This window comes from Zalophus californianus, chromosome 6, assembly GCF_009762305.2.
Source record: "Zalophus californianus isolate mZalCal1 chromosome 6, mZalCal1.pri.v2, whole genome shotgun sequence".
In the NCBI taxonomy this organism is placed as follows: domain Eukaryota; kingdom Metazoa; phylum Chordata; class Mammalia; order Carnivora; family Otariidae; genus Zalophus; species Zalophus californianus.
Genome location: NC_045600.1, coordinates 31,920,816 through 31,941,264, shown reverse-complemented (window position 1 = coordinate 31,941,264; position 20,449 = coordinate 31,920,816). Strand labels below are relative to the sequence as shown.

The window sequence follows — 20,449 nt, the reverse complement described above, 5'->3', positions numbered from 1 at the left end:
AGTGTGCAGCCTGCACCACGCCCATGGCAGGCCTGGCTGGGAAGGGCGCTGAGCCTCTGGCCTGGATACCAGGGAGAAGGCAGGAAGATGTCCCCCTGCCTCTTCTGCTGGGTAATTTCAGAGGGTGGTCCTGACTAAGCGGGAAGGAGAGAACACGAAGGGGTCCTGAATGTTTCAAGGAGTAGTCAGGAAGCACAGCCAGGAGCTGTGCCGCTTGGGATAAGGGCTCTTGACTCAGGATCCAGGGCAGGAGCTGAGATCACAAGCTCCCTTCCCATCTGTGGCCTCCACTAGGCCCAGCGTGTACGCGCAGAGTCACACGGGGCCAGCCAGAGGATGGGGCTCTCGGGTGTCTTCAGGTGTCCTGGCCAAGGTTCAGAGAACACAAGAGGCAGGGGGCCTTCTCAAGTCCCTCCTGTCACTGCAGGGGCCGCGGCCCCCCGGGACGGTTGCTGGAGCATCCCGGGAGGATGGAAGAGGTGGGCGGAGGGTGGCAGGGAGAGCGGGCGAGGCCGAGGGAGAGCTCACCTTCTGCGCACCCAAGAAGGCGTGGCAGTGACATGAAACAATAGGTCACATGGCCTTCCCATCCAGCCTTAGCGTGCCTACACATCTGCACAGAGAAGGAGAAGAGGTTGAGAGGAGAAAGGGGGGCGGCAGCAGCACAGAATAAACCCAAACAGCCGTGGTGGCCAGAGAGAACACAAGATGGTCGCAGAGACAGCCAATGAGGGGATGGGCAGAAAGAGGAGACATGAGATGGTGGGAGGAGAAAGGGGTGGGGAGCAGAGAGAGCACAGACTGTGACAGGGAAGGGGGAGAGAGAGCAGAGGGGAAGGCTGGGCAGAGGTGCGGGGAGCACCCCCATCATGCGTTTGGAGACAGGTCACTCAGACTCCATGCGGAGGGTGGGAAATCTGCCTGAGCACATCCACGTGATGGGACAGGTCCTTGGCCCAAAACCATGAAGGCCCAGCCTGTTGTGTTTCCAGGGTCCTGCCTGTGAGAGGGGTCTAGGAGAGGGGCTTCTGCTCCCTGAGCTAAGCCTAGTAACAAAAATATCCAAATCTTCAATATATGCAGTGTGAATGGGTGCTCTTTAGTTGTGGTACCCTTGTGCAGTGTGGAACCTGCACAACTGGACTTTAAACTCAGGCCTCCCTGAGCAAAACTGAGCCAGGGCATTTGAAGGGGCTCACAGCTGCCCAGCTCGCCCCTCCCCCCCCCACTCCAAGGGGTTGTGCTTATGTCTGAGAACACAGAGTGCAGAGTGACCCCACATGCGGGTCCCAGGCAGGATATAGAAGGATATAAAAGGCACCAGGGCCCAAAAAAGCTGTGGACAGATTTGCTAAATCATGCCCGTGAATGGGAGAAAGGTGGGGGCTTCGTGACACCTTTGTAAAATAGGTCAGCGGAGACAGGAGATGCCTCCCCAGGGGAAGCCCTCAGCTCCGTGAAAGCCTGTAGCTTCAACAAAGGTGGGCACGGAGGGGCTGTTGCCCACCGTGCCTTCCAGGCGTCCAGAACCCCCAGCCTGATTTCACACATGCAGCTCTTCCTGCTCAAGCCGGGCCTCTGGGCCCCAGAAGGTGAGCTCTAGCCCAGGCTTCTCAGAGACTGTAGAGGAAGAGGAGAGAAGGAGCGGAGATGCAGGGTGGGAGAGAGCCGAGCAAGAACACGCGCCACGTTGGCACCGGGAGTTAACTCTACCAAAGAGACAGACCATCCGGACCCCCTTGCCAGGGAGAGGCGGGTGGGGTGGGGGCGCATGGTTTGGGGCCCGGCATAAGGTGTGCTGCGAGAGGAAGGAGCAGAGGGACCCGGGTACCTTCTGGGCTCCAGAGAAGGCATGGTAGAAGCTGGACACGTAAGTCATGATGGCTTTCTCATCCGGGCGGGCGGTTCCGACGATGTCTGTCAAGAAAAATCTGGAGTTAAAAGCCAGCTGGCGAACACGTGATAAACTTCCTGATGTGACTTGGACAGAAGTTTACAGAACCTCCAAGTCTTCTTGCCCAAATGCTGAGCCTGAATCCTACCCGCTTCTGGCATCAACCTCCACTTACAGGAATAGGAGAGGTAGAGGGAGCAGAGAAACAGTGTCCCAAGGAAGCAAACGACAAACCCAGAATAAGGAACGTTCCACGAGCAGCTGGCCCCGTTTCTGCAACAAGTTCAGTGACAGGAATAAAAAGGAACAGAGGGAGGAGGGGGTGCTACAGACGGGGAAAGACAGAAGAAACAGAACAACTAAATGCTACGTGCAGACCTCACTGGGATCCTGATTAAAAACAAACCAACTCTCGAAAGAACCAACTGGGGAAATTTGATTTTGAATTGGGCAGTAGATATATCAAGGAATTACAGTCACCTTGCTAGATGAAATTTGTTTTACGGTTACATAAGAAGATATCCATATTTTTAAGGTATGTATTCTGAAGTATGTAGTGGCGAAATGCTGTGATGTCTGGGATTTGTTTTAAAGTATTTCAACTAAGAAAACAAAAGGGGAAAAAAGTGGCAAAATCTAATTGTTTCCTTGGGATGATGGGTATATGGAAGTTCATATACTATTCTTCCTGCTTTTGCACAGATTGGAAAATGGTCCCAGACAGACATTGTCACCAACTATCACCTCTCCCTCCTAGTCTCCTAAGGGCCCAGTCACCTTTCTAAAAAGTCACTTGCTTTTCCACAAATGCCGGATATCCCCTCCCTTTCCCCTATAAGTTAGATGTGGATATAGACCCCAAATTCCTAACCACCCCTGCGAAGTACTCTCTGTGAATGCACATGTCAATCGACTTCTGCTTGCTTTTCTCTCGTTATTCTGTCTTTTGCCAGTCTAATTTACAGGATCCCAGCTGGAGTGCCTAAGAAAGCAGGGGAAAAGAGTTTTTCCCTCCCCTACAACAAGGGAACACTGTGTTCCAGCCCAGCACCCACCACCCCAGCTCCAAGACAGAGATGAGAACAGGCAGTTGATTCAGATCAGCCTCAAGGGCACCAGCTAGCCTCCCCTCCAAACGGCAGGGAATGAGGAATCCCTGACAGGCAGGTGCCCCCCGGGGCTCCCCAGATGAGGTCGCAGAGCCATGCCTCTTCCCCGCCCCACCTTGGGCCATTGGGGCCCACCCAGCTTGGTCATGGAGTGGGGGTTGGGGGGATGGGGGTGGGCAGGTGAGAAAAGAGCTGCAGGCACAGAAGGAAACACCTTTTACCTTCAGCATCCAACATCTTGGGGATGTCCAGGTACTTCTCTGCCACATCAAAGGCCGTGTTCAGATTTGTGAGTGGGTCGTCCTAGAGGAAGAAAAAGAGGAAGGCATGGGGGGCCCAAGAAGCCACTGGTCAGCCACACCTGGGTGATCAAAGACGGAGGCACAGAGAGGGCGTCTATGGCCCCCTGGTCCCCAGGACCCAGCTCTGGGTGTACAAGGCCGGCTTCCCCTCTAGAGCTTGCTGGGTGGGTGTTTAAAGTGCCATTTTTCCTCCTCAAGTCTCAGTTTGTCAGAGAAAGAGCGTGAAGCATACTGCCCTGTGGCCCAAGAAAGAACGGCTAAGAAGTACACGCGGGGAGCAGGTCACTGGCCTGGGCACCGCTCGTCTTGGCTCCTGGTTTCGGCTCTGCCAGGGGCTGGTGCGACTGCTCAGCAACCCACCCTTGCCTTCCCCTCTGCTATTTAGGAGTCGAACTAGGAGACCTCAAGCTGCTCACATTCCATGAAATCTGGGGGGCTCCTTCAAACAGCCACAATTTGACTATTCTGACTTCTGCTACCAGCTCCAGAACACAGACTGGGGACTGGGAAGGATGCGGAGAAAGCAGAGACCACAGGCACCGGGGGTGGGAAGGCAAGCTGGTGCAGCTGCTGGGAACACTTGAGGGTCCTCAAGCAGTTAAACCTCGGCCGGCCTGCCATATGACTCAGCGGTCCCACTTCTGGGTATACAGCCCAAAGAACTGAAAGCAGGGACTCAAATCGGTATCTGCACGCCCATATTCATGCAGCAATTTTCACAAGAGCCACGAGGCAAAAATAACACAACTGCCCACTGACAGATGAGCAGGCAAACCAATGGGGTGTCCATCCAGTGGATGATCATCCTGCCTTCAAGAGGAAGGAGATTCTGACACCTGCTACCACCTGGGTCAGCCTTAAAAACATTCGCTCAGGGCAATAAGCCAGACACAAATACTGTATGATTCACTTATATGAGGCATCTAGAGAAGTCAAGTTCATTGAGTCAGAAAGTAGGATGGTGGCTGTCGGGGGGGTGGGGAGCGGGGCGTGATGGTTTCATGGGTGCAGGGTCTCAGTTGTGCAGGACCAAGAGCACGGGAGACACGTCCCTGCCACCACCCTGTACACCTCAGCATGGCTCAAGTGCTTATACCATACATGTTTTGTGTTTTGACATATGGTACATTTTATGTTTTACCAGAATTAAAAGAATTTTTTTTTAACGTGGGGAAAAAACCACCGTGCAGCAATGGAAGTTCCTTGTGGGTCCTCCCCCACTACTTCCTGGCTCCCCAGACTAACCTACAGCAACCTGGTTTTTCCAGCCCAGGACTCAGTGTCCCCCTTTGCAAAGACAAGAATCACAAAGTTACAAAGAAATAAATGCATTCATCCAGGATGCTTTCAGGAAGAAACTGCTCAAAATAGAGAAGGTGGAGTCCTTCTGGGAAAGTTGCTGACAGCTTCCAGAATGATTGAAAAAAAACAATGCCAAGCAGTGAAAGTCACTTCCGTCCAGGGCCTCAAGCAACCCTTGGGCCCCGGGCTACACCCACCGGCCACACTCAGTTTCCAGGCACAGCCAGGCTCCCAGGCCCAGCTAAGGCCACAGCGGGAAGGAAGAGCTTCCCAGCCAGAGCCCCACAGCTCTCCCCTATGTCCTAACGCCACTTGGCTCCAGCAACCTGTGCTTTCTGGAAAGCATCAACGGTTCAGTGGGACCAGGTCTGTGCTAGGATTTGGGCTGGATTTTACTGATGCTACTGAATTAAGGCAAGGAGAGACAGACACAGTGAAACAGTGAAAAGACAAGACATGAGGGGGTGGGCAGCTGGCTGGGTAGCAGACTAAGGGCCCTAGACTCTCACCTCCCAGAGAACCAAGACCCTACAGTCTGTGGCATGGGGGTTAGGGACTGGAAAGCCACAGTCAGCAGGGCCCCTCTCTATATGGGGTGGCAGACAGCTATGGGTTAACTGGCTGTACCCCAGCACACGGACACAGGAACAGACACACACACAGCTATCACCTAGGTGCATCAGGCAAACAGTAAGGAGGTATGTGATGATGTCTTTGAAAGAAAAAAATCACCACCTCTAGGGTTTCCCGCCTCAGCTGTTTAATTCGGCCACACAGCGTTCAGGTAAGTCAGGGGGTTCTCAACCTGATTTTTTTCCTTGCGAGGCAGCTGAGCTGGAGTGCAGGGACCCTCCCACCCACTAAGACAGTGGCTTGGGAAGAGCTGGACCCCTGACCAAAGACACAGGCAGGGCCAGGCCGTGGGCTTCTCTCCTTCAAAAGGTGGGCCTGAGGGGCGCTCAGGTGGCTCAGTCAGTTAAGCGTCTGCCTTCAGCTCAGCTCGTGATCTCAGGGTCCTGGGATTGAGCCCCACATTGGGCTCCCTGATCAGCGGGGAACCTGCTTCTCCCTCTCCCATTCCCCCCCTGCTTGTGCTCTCTCTCTCTCTCTGTGTCAAATAAATAAATAAAATCTTAAAAAACAAACAAAAAACAAGGTGGGCCCGGGGCCCAGCCTCAGGCTTCAGCCTGGCTTCGAGTGACTGGAGGATATGGGAGTCTACTCCGTTTCTCCCCTACACCCTGGAAACTAAGGCCCTGACACCATGATGGACTTGCCAGAGCAGCTCCCGCACTGGCAACATCAAGCCTGGCCTCTGGGGGCGCAAGCCAGGTGGGGGGTCTTCACTGAACACTGTGTTCTCCAAGTGTCAGGGTCAAGTGGAGAAATGTAAGAAGAGGCATTCCTAGAAGCTGCCTTGTCAAGAGATTCACCCACAGACCGGCGACATTCCAACCCGAGCTCTAGATCATCAGCTGGGGGTGTGTGGAAGACTCCACAGGTGGCTTCTTGGCACCGGGCTGGGCTCAGAGGGAAGCTGGTGAGTGAGGTCAGAGCAGTCCCGGACAGGTCTCTCCAAGGTCTAGGCCAGCCCCGACACCAGAAGAGCTCCCACCGCCTGGTCTGCTCCTCAATACATACACACGCTCAGGAAAATCCCCCAGCGGCTTCAAGCCAAGAGAGTAAGTGAAATCAAGCAGCAGCTAAAGAAAATCCCCCAGGCAAACTTCAGCAATGAGTTTGGCAGGAATCTGCTGGGACTGCACAGCAAGTCTTGGACCTGGATGGGAGCAAATGCCTCTAATATGCAATAGCTTAAATTGTGGAAGTACTATATCCATTTTATAAACCCCAGAAAATAGAAGGGGAAAATGTCAGTGAGGATCTCATCACCCCAACAACATGCTGCGGGGTTCTAATACACTGTGGGCTGTTCGGGTCAGCAAGAACACGCATGCTATGCACACAGGGAACCCAAGTAGCCCTCATAGTGGAGATGCTTTTCTCTGACTTCTACAGGCTGTCTCTGGGGCCAGTCTAAGGGGAATAACACCCCTGATTGTGGCCATGGGCTCTCAGAAGAGGGCCCCAGGCCTGCCCTTCTACCTCCCCTCTACCCGGCAGGGACCTGGCAGCCGGGAGCTGCCGCACGTACCTTCCGCAGCTTCCCGTAGTCAATCAGCTCAGGCCGGTGTCGGTGGATCAAGGCACAGAAGCCAAGGCCGTCCTTCCAGCTGCCCGAGGGAGAGAGAAGGCGGGGGGCAAGCTGGTGAGTGGGACCGGGCACTAAGGGGAAAGCTCTAAACGAGGATTGGGGGGGAGGGTCCTCCTTTTTTCCAGAGATGAACACACAGTGCTTCGGAGCAAGAGTGAGGAGAAGACAGGATGGGAAGCAGCATTTCTTCCTGCCACAATCCCAGGCACTGGGGTCAAGCTTTTGGGGGCCTGGCAAGTTGAGACACCTACCACATCCAACTCTATTCTCCACCAAGGTCTCCGTCCCCTCCCCTTCTCTGCTCTGTTCCAGTACCCCAGGCTGGAACTTTCTGGACACTCTCCTTGGGGAGCTCCCCAGCAGCTCGAGGAGCATCAACCAAAGGCGTATGTAGCCGCAGCTAGATCGAAGGCACCGCTGGGAGGGAAGGTGGCATCGGAGGGTCTGTGGCTCCCGCCCCTCGAAAGCAACTTCTTCCCCAGGGACCTCTGCTCTGTTCTAGAGTTGAGACGAATCCAGCCAAAGGGGGCCCGGGGGTCTTGGGGGAACAGCCCAGGTTCTGCAAGAGCCCCTCAGTCCCCGGCCACTCACCTTATGTGGAAGTTCTGGATGTTGACGTTTTTGTAGGGGGCGGTCTTTCTCTGACACCACAGGAGTAGCCCTTCCTTCGCGGAAGTTTCTGTGAGGAGGAGGGCGGCGGGCAGAGAGGTCAGTGGGCGGAAAGCCCCACCCACTGTGCCCACAGGGTCCATGCTCTGCCACACGAGGGGTCCATACAAAGACCCCTAGGTGCCAGCCCTGGGGCTACCAGGCCACGAAGTCTGTTTCCTCGACAAAGTCTGAGAAGTTATTTGAGAAAGAAAGAAGCAAGCGAGGCAGCTTTTATGAGCGAGCCACATAACACACGTAAATACTGATCTAATGGCCTTTCAAACTTTCAGAATCTTCCCCATCCTTCCCTTTTATTCAAAGACAGGGAGCATTACAAAGTAAATCAGCAACCCATGTCAGGTCTATGTTTGACTGGTCTATGAAATCTGAAGTCCTGGGATCTCCGTGTTGGCGTATTCAGGCGGTGTAGAATGCACACAACCGTGGGGGACAGAAGCATTAGGATCGTCTAAAAAATAAAGTTTCCTTATATTTAATGCACGGAGTGACGCCATTGCTGTATGTGTGAAGCAGACACATGTCTGTAAGGTAAAGCAGGTAGGCATCTGAGGGGACGGCAGGAGCTCCCTGCACAGAAGGGTTGTAAACCACACTGCCCCCATGTGCTCGCATCTGTGAATTGCAGAAATGGAACCCCAGCAAAGAGGGTTCATGGGTGATCTCATTTACTCTCAAGTCACAAAATGGACTTTAAAATGACATGACGTGATTTCTGCAAAGATAATATTTCAAGCACAAACAATGAAAAAAATCAGCAAAGCTAATGCTTCTCCTCAGCTCAAGCTCATATTACAAGATTAAAACAATGACAATTTAACCAGAGCCGACAAGAAATCAGCCCCCAAAGAATCAAATTGATCTCACCAAGAAGGCAATTTGAAAATGGATTTATATCCACCATCACTCACAAGAACCATGTTCGAAGTGACTACTGTGGACACCTTTTTAACCGCTTCAGTCCGAAATACCAAGCATCTATAAACCAAACTTAGGCCTTCACATGGCTATCTCATCAGGTGTCAAACCAAAATTTCCAGAAGGAAGCAATTTATTCCACATTCTTCCCATCAAAAGAATTACTTTGAATTACAATCTTTATAAGATTCCTGGGCCATGAAAATGAATAAAAATGGTGGCTCAGTTCGTTGGGCGACTGCCTTCGGCTCAGGTCATGATCCTGGAGTCCCGGGATCGAGTCCCACATCGGGCTCCCTGCTCAGCGGGGGGGGTCTGCTTCTCCCTCTGACCCTCTTCCCTCTCATGCTCTCTGTCTCTCATTCTCTCTCTCTCAAATAAATAAAATCTTAAAAAATATATATATATATTTTGTAAAGTTTACGTATTTATTTATTTATTTTAGGAATCTCTGCACCCAGTGTGGGGCTCGAACTCACAACCCCAAGATCAAGAGTCATACGCTCCACCAACTGAGCCAGCCAGGCACCCCATGAATAAAAAATATTTTAAAAATATTATCTCCATGTCACGTTTTTAAAATTTGTTTTGGCATGTGTGTTTCATAATACGAATATCAATACACAAATACAATTTATTACAAAATAAATATACACATATCAGATATAAAGCTCAAAAACTGCTGGAGTGTGGAACCAAAAGTTTAAAGAGATCGCGCGGCCCCAGACTATTAGTGGCCTCTTAAAGATCTCTAACGTGGCCACCAGAGGGGGCTATGGGAGCGAAGTGCAAGATCTTGGGTCCACTCGGAATCCTGCAACACAGCCTCCTGGCTGCCAAGCTATTTCCCTGCCCTTTTGGATTTAACAATCCAAGAGCCAATACTTCCCCACAGCACCTTTGGGCAGTCCCAAAGTGAGTGGGATTCCCTGGGGCCAGGATGTGGCCCACAATTAGGCCCCCACCGCCAGGGGTCAGGTGGTTCTCCAGGCTGAGCTCAGGGAGGAAGACATGATGGTGAGGGCAGGGTTGATGGGGTGGGGGTGGGGGCCTTGGGGACTAATGAAACAGCAGGAGACCCACCTTCCACAGAGATGTCCTGGATGGCAAAGCGGAGGATGATGGTCCAGATCATGCCCAGGGTCATTTTCACGTTCCCATCCACAATTTCTACAGAAATGGCATCGGGACATGTTAGGATGGCTGTTAGCAGGGGCAGAGTTAAAATTCCCAGAGTGCCCACATCACTGCATGTACCACATAGGAAATCAAAGACCACACAGCTCCACTTTTAGGAAAAAGTAAGTATGTTTTTAAAAGTACATTTAGATATCACAGGTGCCAGGAGAGAAGTCTATTTGGGGGTGACCCGGGGAACACGAGATAGGTGATCAATTCCAGTGGGTGCATCAGGGAAGGCAAGAGAGACTGACAGAGAAGAGGGAGAGGTTTTTTAATCATCACCAGTGTTCTAGCAACTCTGTGAGTTGGGGAAGTCTGGGCAATCACAGCTCTCAAAATAGCCATCCACACCCAAAAACCAGTGTAGGCAACAGAAAGGAATCAATCCAACAAAGCTTTGTAAATTGACATCTTGAAGGATCCACTAACTCACAAATCAACCCTTGGGTATCAAATGCATATTTTTTAAAAAATCAAACAATAGCTTCAAGATCACAATTAAGAGATAACCCACTAAATTCAGTCTAAGTAACACTTTTTAGACTTTTAAAAAATGCTATAAATTCTATGAAGTAATTTCTTTTTCCTGTACCAGGCCCAGAGGCAGAGAATATACACATAAATACCTGTCTTTCAGGAGCCTAAAACAAGCGAGCCATTTAAGGTCTTGGGGGCTGAGTCTGTGGCAATCAAATGTAGACTCCTTACCCTCACCTGCTTCCAAACCAGGAGACAGTAACCCAGCCCCCGGCAAGGTACTCTCAGCTGACAGTCTGGCATCCAAAGAATATCTTATTTTTTCCAACCTCAAAAACTGACTATAGGAAAAACCTAACAGAACCATGAGAAGGGGTAACTTGCAGGAACTCCCAATATCCTAAGCCCATGTCCACTAGGGTCTGCTTCCCACAAACCCATTAAGCAAGAATGGATTGCACTAAGGAAATTATATTCTAAGATCTTATCACTTTCCTCAAAAGGGAGGGCAAGACTGTGTGCCGCTATTGGCCCAACAAGCTACAGAGCGTTGTTGCTAATTCCCGGCAGGGCGGGCCGCTCCGCTGAGCCCGCATCGGGGTGCTGAGGACGAGAAGTGTCCACGTCGGGCAGGGGACAGGATGTAACTCTTCCTGCTAACAAGGGCCTTACATGCCCCTCTGAGAACTGCAGACACCAGTGGGGCACAGACCTGAGTCGGAGGAGGGCCTGGGTGAGAGACAGAGAACTGAGCAGTACACAACCATCTCCTTTAAGAAGTAAAACAGGCAGCCAGCACTGTGCAGAGCACGCTCGGGGGACACAGAGGCAGCCAGTCAGTTAAGAATCAGTTCATAAAGATCTGGTTTTTTTAAAAATGCCCTTTTATTTGTGATTTCCAATGATTTCACATCTATAATGTTTAAAGGGTTTATACAAATTGATAAGAAAAAGGCCAAATTCACAATAAGCAAAAGACCTGAATAAATACTTCACAAAGCATGAAATATAACCAATTTATAAGTATGTTCAATCTCTCTTGTAATTAAAGAAGATAGTATCTTCCCAGCTATTAAATTAGCAAAGTTAAAAAACAAGGAACCCACACCTTCATGTGTGTTGATGGTAACAAGCCTACCTGGCACACTGTGCCTAGAAGTGTAAATTGGTTTAAAAAAAAACACTTTCTGGGGAGCCTGGGTGGCACACTTGGTTAAGCGTCCAACTCTTGGTTTCAGCTCAGGATGTGATCTCCGGGTCATGAGATCAAGCCCCACGTCGGGCTCCAGGCTCAGCACAGAGTCTGCTCTAGATTCTCTCTCCCTCTGCCCCTCCCACTCATGCTCTCACTCGCACTCTCTCAAATAAATAAATAAATGTTTAAAAAAAAAAAACAAAAACAACTTTCCGGGAAATATTTTGGCAACAGGACCAAGCATCTTGAAGTTGTTCGACTTTTTTTTTTTTTTAAGATTTTATTTATTTATTTGACAGAGGGAGCACAAGCAGGGGGAGCGGCCGGCAGAAGGAGAGGGAGAAGCAGGCTCCCCACTGAGCAGGGAGCCCGAAGCAGGACTCGATCCCAGGACCCTGGGACCATGATCTGAGGGGAGGCAGATGCTTAACTGACTGAGCCAGCCAGGGACCCCGAAATTGTTCGACTTTTGACAGTGAAGTCTCCCTCTAGGAATCTACACCTAGCTAATGATCTGACATACAGGGTGAAGGCTGCTGTACAGAAGAGGGTCATCGATCACGGCCCCAAGTTGGAAAGTGAGAATATACCAGGTACAAGGTGTGATGGAGTTAAATGCCCTGCCCGTCAGCCACCTGCTCAGAACCTCCATGCCTTCCCACCTGACTCGGAGTCAAAGCCCTGACAGTCCCCTTCCACCCTCCCCAGAGCTCTCTCCTCCCTGGATACCCAGGGGATCTGCCCCTCGCCTCCCTCCATCTCCGCTTCATCTTCTCCTGGAAACCTTCCACTTTACTCCCTGCCTGGTCTTTCTCCACCTGACACCCGTGTGTGTGTGTTTTCTCTCTCCCCCTTTCTAGAGCGTAAGCTCCACGAGGGGAACAATCTTTCTGTCTTGCATCACGGCTTAAAGCCCAGCAGAGTGCCTGGCCTAGAGAAAGCCCTCCATCAATATTTGGTGAATGAATGAACGAGTACTGGAGGGCTCTACACACACGTGGGTGAATGGGCAGAGGTTACCCAGGTCTGTGGCTGGGACAACATAACCACACTCAGGCTCCTCCAGGGCAGGACCCAGGTCTGGAACAGAGCGCAGCTATGCTCAGCAATTAACACAGCCACCAAAAATTACATTCACGAGTTTTTAATGACCTGGAGAAATCTTTAGAATATGGAAAGCAGAAAAAGCAAGTGTGAAATTTCATGGACAGTGTTTCAAATATAGGGGATTTTTTTTTAACGTCTAGAAGAGGCTCCGGTGAAAGAGGCCTCCACTCTTGACCTTTCCAAGAGCAGAGGTTGCAGCACTGGCCTCCACCTCTGCCCCATCCTATGGCCCCCTCTTGTGCCCGTGTAAAGGCCAAATACCTGGGCCTCCTGTGGCCTTGAGTTCAGTGCCCTCCCAGCACTAAGGGAGACAAGAGTGGCTTCTTTTGGGGGTCTTGCCTACTTATTCCTCTCTCCCTTCTCCAGAAACTCATTGAATTGCTCACTGAATTCTCACTCATATCAGATCCTGCAGGAAACAGGAGAGCCAAGTACAGGCAAAAAGAGTGGGGTGCGTTGACACCCCATGCCCCACCCCAGCCTCAGGGCCCACTGGCTCCCTGTCCCACCCCCAGAGTGTAGCCCCCCACCCCGGGCCCCCAGAGCAAATCCTTTTCCCAGGCATCTGTATGTCTGGATCAGGGATGCCCCATCTCACCAGCAGCTTTATGTTAGGGGGCTGCCAAGCATGCTGGGTCCAAGAGGGTCCCCAGGCCACAACTGGGCCCTGTGGACAAAACATGAGAGTGGACTATAATGTCTGCTGTGGGTACGAGAAGAAGGGGAGGGTCATGTTTCTGCCATTCCTGGTCTATAGCCAGCCAAGAAGCGTTCTCATCCTGCATTTACCCCCTGCCCCCACCCCAGGGATGCAGCCACCCACCCATGATTCAGGCAGTAGAATGAAGACATTCCACATGACAGAAACTAGACGCCTGGGGGGCACCAAGCTCCCAGACCCATGCTTTAGCTACTGCACCCACCACCCCCTCCGTCCCAAGGACAGGTGATCAATCATCAAGATCACACGCAGGCTCTTGGCACCCAAAGCCATCAAGCCCCGCCCCCCGGCCCAAAGATCTTAAGATAAAAAAAAATCTTTCAAGGTCCTCTCACCTAGTTAAATCCCAACCACTCACCTACGTCAAGCCTCAATTCCATGAAGTCTAGACATTCTAAATCAAGTACGGTACAGAAAACCCTAAGGATCTATTCTAATCCCTCCTGGACATACGGAAATCCCTTGCCTTCAGCTTCCAAGCACACACCTTCAGGGACAGGGCCCATATGCCCCTCCAGAGCACCCATTCCATTCCCAAAGAGCCTCCTGGGCCTGGGTCTGCCCCTCAGGGGTTCACCAGAGTCTAGTCCTGCACCATGTGATAATCCTTTAAAGGTCTGGTGTCTTGCCCACGCTGGGCCTGCCCTCCTCAGCCCAGGACGCTCCTCAGCGTAACCGGCAACATCTCTCCCCACCTGGACCCCCACAAGTGCTCACTCCAGGGGATCTGCTCCACTGCCTTTTATGTTATAGTCTACAGCAATAAACTGCACTTCATTACAATAAACAAAACCCATTTGTGGCCTCATCCAGTTTCCTGGCACAGCCGAGCAACCATCCCAGCCTCATCTGAGTGCTCAATTTGAAACAGGAGAGGTGATTTCAAAGTGGAAGGCTCGGCCTAAAGCACGGACTCCCTAGGGCAGCGAGGAGGTCAGGATTATCTCATTTTAAAGGAGCCTTTCAAAATCTTCAGAGAAGTGAGGACTGTGTGAGAAAAGCTGGAAATCCGAGGCCAGCTAGGTTGACTTCCCGGAAGGTCAGAAGGGCCGGGCGGAGTTTATGCCCGAGGTTGTCTCTGCTCCTCGCCCTCTGCCCAGGCAGGCACAGCCAACCTGACCCAACCCTCCGCAGCTGAGGAAAAGCAGACAGGAAAGTCCTGTGCTCGGCCCCCACACACCATGTCTGCAGCTATGGGAACAGGTTCGGACCTCAGCTCTGGAGCCCAAACTCCCAAGCTCATCCTGGCTCTGCCACATGGAAGGAGTCTGGTCCAGAACCCATGCTCAACCACACCACAGGCTTCCACCCTAGCAACTTTCTCAGCCTAAGTTGCCTTGATTATAAAATATGGCTGGTGAAAAAAAAAAAATAAATAAATAAATAAAATATGGCTGGTGATACCCACCCTACAGGCCTGCTCACAGGTGGAAGGGGAGAGCCCATGCAAAGCATCCTGTCTAGCCAAAGAGCTAGAACCAACGCTCCTCCTCCCCCTTTGGACCTCAGAGTTAAAAAAAAAAAAGTTAGGTAGCTGTTTAATTTTTCTTTCTAAAAATCTGGATTTCTGGCTTCTTTTGAAAAAATGGGAGGATCTAGCCATGCTGGACCTGTATCCCCCACACAGCAACAAATGATTAGTAGGTGCCCCACTTAGAAGGACATGCCTTCCCCAGTTCTCCACAATCCCCACCCATCCCTACCGTCACCCCTGGCCCCGCCTTACACATCCTTTACTTCCCTGTTCCAAGGGGCATGTGAGCTTGCACCAGACCAGCTGAGCACCATCTTCTCTGGTTTCCCAGCCCTGCTTAGGTGAAATGTTTTCTGCCAAGTCTTTAATCTTCCCTAAGAGAGCAAACTACTCTTTTAAGAAGCAGAGAATATATTTCCACTCACAAAACAAAGTACCCCACTAGGTGCGAGTCCTCTGAACATTTCCTGAGCACCTGCTGTGTGCGCCACACGGATATAGAGACACTGTCTTTGCTTCACAGCTGAAGATGTGCTGGGTGGGACACATGAGGCAGCACCCACAACTGCTCAAGCATGAGCCTGAGCCCCAGTAAGGCAGGGCTTGGTGAAATTTTTCTGCCAAAGGCTGAGAGGAAATATTTTCAGCTTCGCAGCCCGTACGGTCTCTGTCACAACTCTTCTGCCCATTGTAGCAGGAGAGCAGACACAGAGAATATGTAAACAGACAGGTGTGGCTGGGTTCCAATATTTACGAAAACCCGTGTCGGCCGGATTTGACACCGCGGACTGGGGGTTGCCAATATTGTGCGAACATTCGCGTTTGATGTAGCAATGTAAAATCCCGCAATTTCTGGAAAGAAAGCGGGGGTGGAGGGCTTTAGACTCATCCCACCAGAAAAGAGACGCACTCCTCTGATTTGCTGGAGCAAGTCCCCTACCCTCTTCAAGAAAAGGCCACACTCTAGGGGGACTTCTCGGACACAGACCAGGTCTGAGCTTTGGCTTTGCCACTTACTGACATTGGGACCTTCAGCAAGGTACTTCATCTCGTTAGGCAACTGGCTCCTTCTCATCAAATGAGGATAATAACAAGAGCCACCAGAGAGGCTGTGGGAGGGATCAGCGAGATCGCCGGCACCAAGGGCTTTGGCATAGCACCTGCCTCAGCGTGTTGCTCGGGGATCACAGCTGTGCGCATACGTCAAATGATGAACGAATGGATGGAAACCCTCCCTAGCTTGAGATTTACGGCACCACACAGCAGGTGCCCAGCGAGCCCCAGCTGAATCCAAGGGGCGCAGTGCTGACACGGCCTGGCTACAGTGTTCCCTCCCCAGATCCTTCGGGGCCACCACAGTACACACAAGAAACTGCATTGCCTCTCTTAAGCCATTAAGAACAAACAAATAACAATTTATACTGAGCTTTAAAAAATTTTTTTTTCAAGCGAAGGAGAAAGAGTCAAGAATCTAATCTGCAGAGAAGTGCTATTAGGAATGTTCCTGAGGGCTTCTGGACATCAGTCTTCCCAGGGCTCCATGGGGCCTCAGGGCAGCCTTCACCCTCCACCCAACCCAGGTCTGACACCCTGCAGGCAGCAGAATTCTCTGCCACGGGCAGCAAAGTGCAGGCAGGCCTGTGGGTGAGGGAGGTGGCATTCCACTCTCATGGGACCTCATGGCACCAGGATTCTGCTGGTGTTGGGGGGGGGGGGCATCAAGGTCAGGAGCAGGGAGCGGGCCCTTGGTTTTCCAGGGGGCAGAGCTGGATGTGGGGTGGGGGGGCGCTGCTGAGACTGGATGGAAAGTGTAGTTGTTACATGAAGAATCCAGAGGTCGACCAGATGGAGGTGCTGGTGGCCCCACTTCCCAATGCACCCAAGGGTGTGGGAACCTGGGAGTCGGGCAGAAAAGGCGAAGAAAACAAGGAGCAGAAAATCAGGCTCCGTAGAGCAGCCAGACGGCAGGCCTCACTCACCTTCAGCTCCGATGGACACGAGCTTGACCCCCTTGCTGGCTATGAAATCCAGGGCCTTGTTGACGTTGGAGATCTTGTGCACCCTCATTTTGCCTCTCTCCGGCTTGGCCAAGCGCTCCCCTGAATGCAGACCAAGAGGGGGGGCAGGGAGGGTCAGATGCTGTTTCCCGGGAGCAGGGCTGCTTTCATGACACCCTCATCCAGGAGTGGTGAGGGCCACCCTTCACAGGGAACGACAGGGAGAGTCAATCCTGCCTCTTTCCTGCCACTTCTCAGACCTCAACTGTTTGCCTCCACCCAATAGATCTGCAGTAAGCCCCGTATGCCTGGGACCTGGCTGGGTGCTAGGAATACAGGAGTGAAAAAAAACACTTTCCTGCCTTCGTGCACTTCTGGCCCAGGAGGAGACAGACCTTCAACGGAGAACACACAAATATATGCAAATGAACGAACATCAAGAAGGATAAATGCTTAAAAAGAGGACGCAGAGGAGGGCAGGTGGGGGGTGAAGGAGTTGTGGGGTAGTCAGGAAAGGCCTCTGAGTGGGCGGGCAGCTGGGCCGCAACAGCAGGGAGCAGTGATCAAGGCAGAAGGAACAGCACATGCAAAGGCCCTGAACCCCTTCTAGTCTATACTGTTTGGCCCGGGGAAGATGTGTGGGCACTTTAGAATATTCTGAAAAAGTCCCCTAGTGTTTAAACAGAGCTGCCCGTGGTGTTCCTCTCTCGCTGGAGAACCGCTGCCTCTTGTGGGCATCCTTGGCTCAGCTCCAAGCCAACTCCCCACCCTCAGCCTGCCCCCTCCTCCAACGCAGGTTCCAGGGTCAGAAGCTTCAGGGAAAGAGCTGGTTTTCCAAACACCCCGTTAAGAGCACTTTCAGCTCAGAACAGAGGCACCCGGGGACCTCTTTAAATTAAAACTCATGCGTGCCCATACCGGGGGAAGGGCACATAGCTATAGAGTCTCTAAAAGGCCAGGGACACCAAAAGGCTGAGAACTACCGTCCTAGAGCCCAAAACTCAGGACCCTTGCACCTGCCGCGGTCTCCAGCCCTGCCTCGCCGCACATCACCTCCCCGCCACACCCAGCACATTAGCAGCCTGACCGTGACAGCTCAAGGAGTGGGGCTGCCACAATGTGGTAGCAGCACTTCTCCAGGGGACCTCCCAGCAACCCCCTCCTCCGGCTTCTCAAGAGCAGACTTCCTGCCACAGATGTGATTAGGCCTGGCAGCTCCCAGGGAAGCACAGCTGGGTTTTTATGATTAAATTAAGACTTTCCATTTGCAGCTCTCCCAAGGCTGTGGCCGCTGCTCAGCCTCCCCAGCTAGGTAGCCCACCATCCCCCTGGGCAGACGAAATGCCCCAGGGACTCCCTCCCATAGGATGGATGAGGCAGAACCCCATCCCACCCTGAAGGCTCTTCTGCTAAAGCCCCAGCCCTTAGGTCATGCCGAGCCTAGGCTCCCCAGCCAGTGCCCCAGCTGTGCATACTGGCTGGAACAGGACTTCTCCATTGGGACAGGGAAGGCAGTGAGACCAGCAGTTCTCGCACTTCTGATGCCCAGCCCCCTCCTCCTGCCTCCCAAGTTTCTAATTTAGGAAGTCTGGGGTGTGCCTGGGACTCTGCATGTGGACAAGCAGTCCTGCGGATTCTGGTGTGGGTGGTCCGGGGATACTACTCAGAGGACCTCCCGGGGCACCAGCCCCTTCCTTCTGTCCTTCTACTCACCTCACGACACTCAAGGAGGAAAAGGCAATGTCTCAGCGACTTGATGTCCCCCGCCCCAGGGAAAGAGACAAGTCTAGTTCACAGAGGTACACAGGTCCCCTTGGGCACAGGCCCACCTGTTCGGTGGGGAAAATGCTGCTAGTTATGCAGAAAAGCCCAGTGCAGGGCATCTGGTCACTCCGATATTTGTTGAGCATCACATACATGCCAAGTGCTATTCTGAGCACTTGGGACACAGAGATGAGACCGTCCCTGCCCCAAGCAGCTCAGGGTGGGATGGGGAAAAGCACAAATGCGCCAAAAATGATCATGCCATGGAGAAACGGACACAACAGAGGGATGAATGGGGTGTGGCAGGAGCCCAGAGGACAGCCACTCATACGGGGAAAGCCTTCCTAGAGGGAAACCCTGAGCTGAGTTTTAAAGAATGAAAAAGAACAACACCAGGTTTGTGTAAACTCAGAAATGTTGGAAGAGAAGGCAGGGAAGGACGCTGTAAAAGGCAGTTCGAGGAAAACAGTACCTAAAAATGGTTCCCCCAAAAAAATTAAACATAGAATTATCACATGATCCAGCAATTCCACTTCTGGGTGTTGACCCCAAAGAACTGAAAGCAGGGACTCAAACAGACACCTGCACACCCGTGTTCACCGCAGCACTAGTCCCAAGAGCCAGACGGTAGAAGCAATCAGAAGATGAACAGGTAACACAGAATGCAGTGTGTGCGTGCAATGGAATGTTAGCCTTAAAAAGGAAGGAGAGTCTGACACGTGGAGGAACCTGGAAGACGTTACAATGAAATAAGCCACAGAAGGACATATACTATCTGATTCCACTAATATGAGGTGCTTAGAACAGTCACACTCACAGAGACTTAAGAGAAGGGTGACTGCCCAGGGCTCAAGGGAGAAGGGACCAGGGAGCTAGTGTTTAATGGGCAGGGGTCTCAGTGCGGGATGACGGAGAAGTCTGCAGATGGACACCGGTGGACTCCCATAACGATGGGAGCGTACGAAATACTCAATGAAATTGAAAATGTTCAAAACGCTAAATCTTACGTTCTGTAGTTTATACCGCACACACGCAATCCCCCATCCCCACCCTCCAACACACAGATTTCACCTGCAAGAGGATATTTAAAAGTACTGGGGAACAAGTCAGCTGGAGCTTATGCTGAAGCACAGAGAGCAGAGAGCCTGTCCTTGGTGAGGACTGCATGTCTCTTGGGGTGGCAGAGGGTCTGAGGTCTGATACCTTTTTGGGAAGTTAGTTGAAAACCAAAAAGGTGCCGGCTCACAAAGGATCCTGCGAGCTATGCTAAGGAACGTGGGCTGCAGGCTTCGAGCCTTGCGGAGGCACTGAAGGGTTCTGAGCAGGGAACAGCGAGACCATATTTGGGCCGTCAGATGGCCCCTCTGGCTGGCTGCAGCATGGGGAATGGACGGCGGCGGTGGGGAAGGAGCTGGCAGGGGGTCAAAGGCCTCTGGGGATCATCTAGGTGAGAGCGGACGCAGGCCCACACTGACACCACGGCAGCAGAGGTTAAAAGGCTAACAGAAGAAGGAAAGAGAATGAACAGAACTTGAATGCCAACTTGGGAGAGCGAAGCAAAGGAAGAGCTGTCTCTGATGCCTACATTAGGTTCAGGAGAACAAGATGGAGATTATAGGAGGAAAGAGGTCAGTCAGGGCCAAGGGTAGTCCGCACAGTCTTGGGCATGCTGAAGAGACCCTGGGGGACATCTGGGTGGAGATGGGGCCTCAGGGAAAAGGCTGGACTGAGACAAGGTCTGGGACTCACCGGTGTCGAGGAAGAAGGTAAAATGAAGAGAGTAGCTAAGATTACCCAGTGTATGAACCAAGGCGAGAATGTTGGAACCACCAACCTCTAAGGCATGGTGGAGGAAAGGTATTCACAAGAAAGTGGAGATCTGCATTCAAGGGGAGCTGTCTCTCCCAATTTCTGGACATCCAAATTCTACAATGGGGGCCAGATAAGGGAGTGAGATCAGCTGGATATAGGTGGAGAGGTACTAGTGGAGCCAAGGTTTGGAGATGGTCAGCCATGGCCGACCCTGTTTTGCAAATGAGGGTGCTGAGGCAGAAAGGCAGTGGCTTGTCCAAGGATATGTGGATGGTCAGCAGCAAAGCCAGGACCAAACCCGGCCTCCTAGT

The 20,449-nt window shown here is 51.9% G+C and overlaps 1 protein-coding gene across 7 annotated transcripts in view; it reads right to left on the bottom strand.

Moving 5' to 3' along the window:
- The window catches only part of ACTN1 (actinin alpha 1), a 95,952-nt gene that overhangs the window by 22,129 nt on the left and 53,374 nt on the right, over positions 1-20,449 (bottom strand). For all 7 annotated transcript variants that reach the window (XM_027571051.2, XM_027571053.2, XM_027571052.2 and 4 more), the window contains exons 3-8: positions 16,545-16,664; positions 9,493-9,579; positions 7,414-7,501; positions 6,763-6,841; positions 3,225-3,306; positions 1,832-1,917 (exon numbers count right to left, since the gene is read on the bottom strand). In XM_027571051.2, coding sequence (XP_027426852.1) covers positions 1,832-1,917; positions 3,225-3,306; positions 6,763-6,841; positions 7,414-7,501; positions 9,493-9,579; positions 16,545-16,664 — 542 coding nt within the window. The remainder of the gene's footprint in view (positions 1-1,831; positions 1,918-3,224; positions 3,307-6,762; positions 6,842-7,413; positions 7,502-9,492; positions 9,580-16,544; positions 16,665-20,449) is intronic.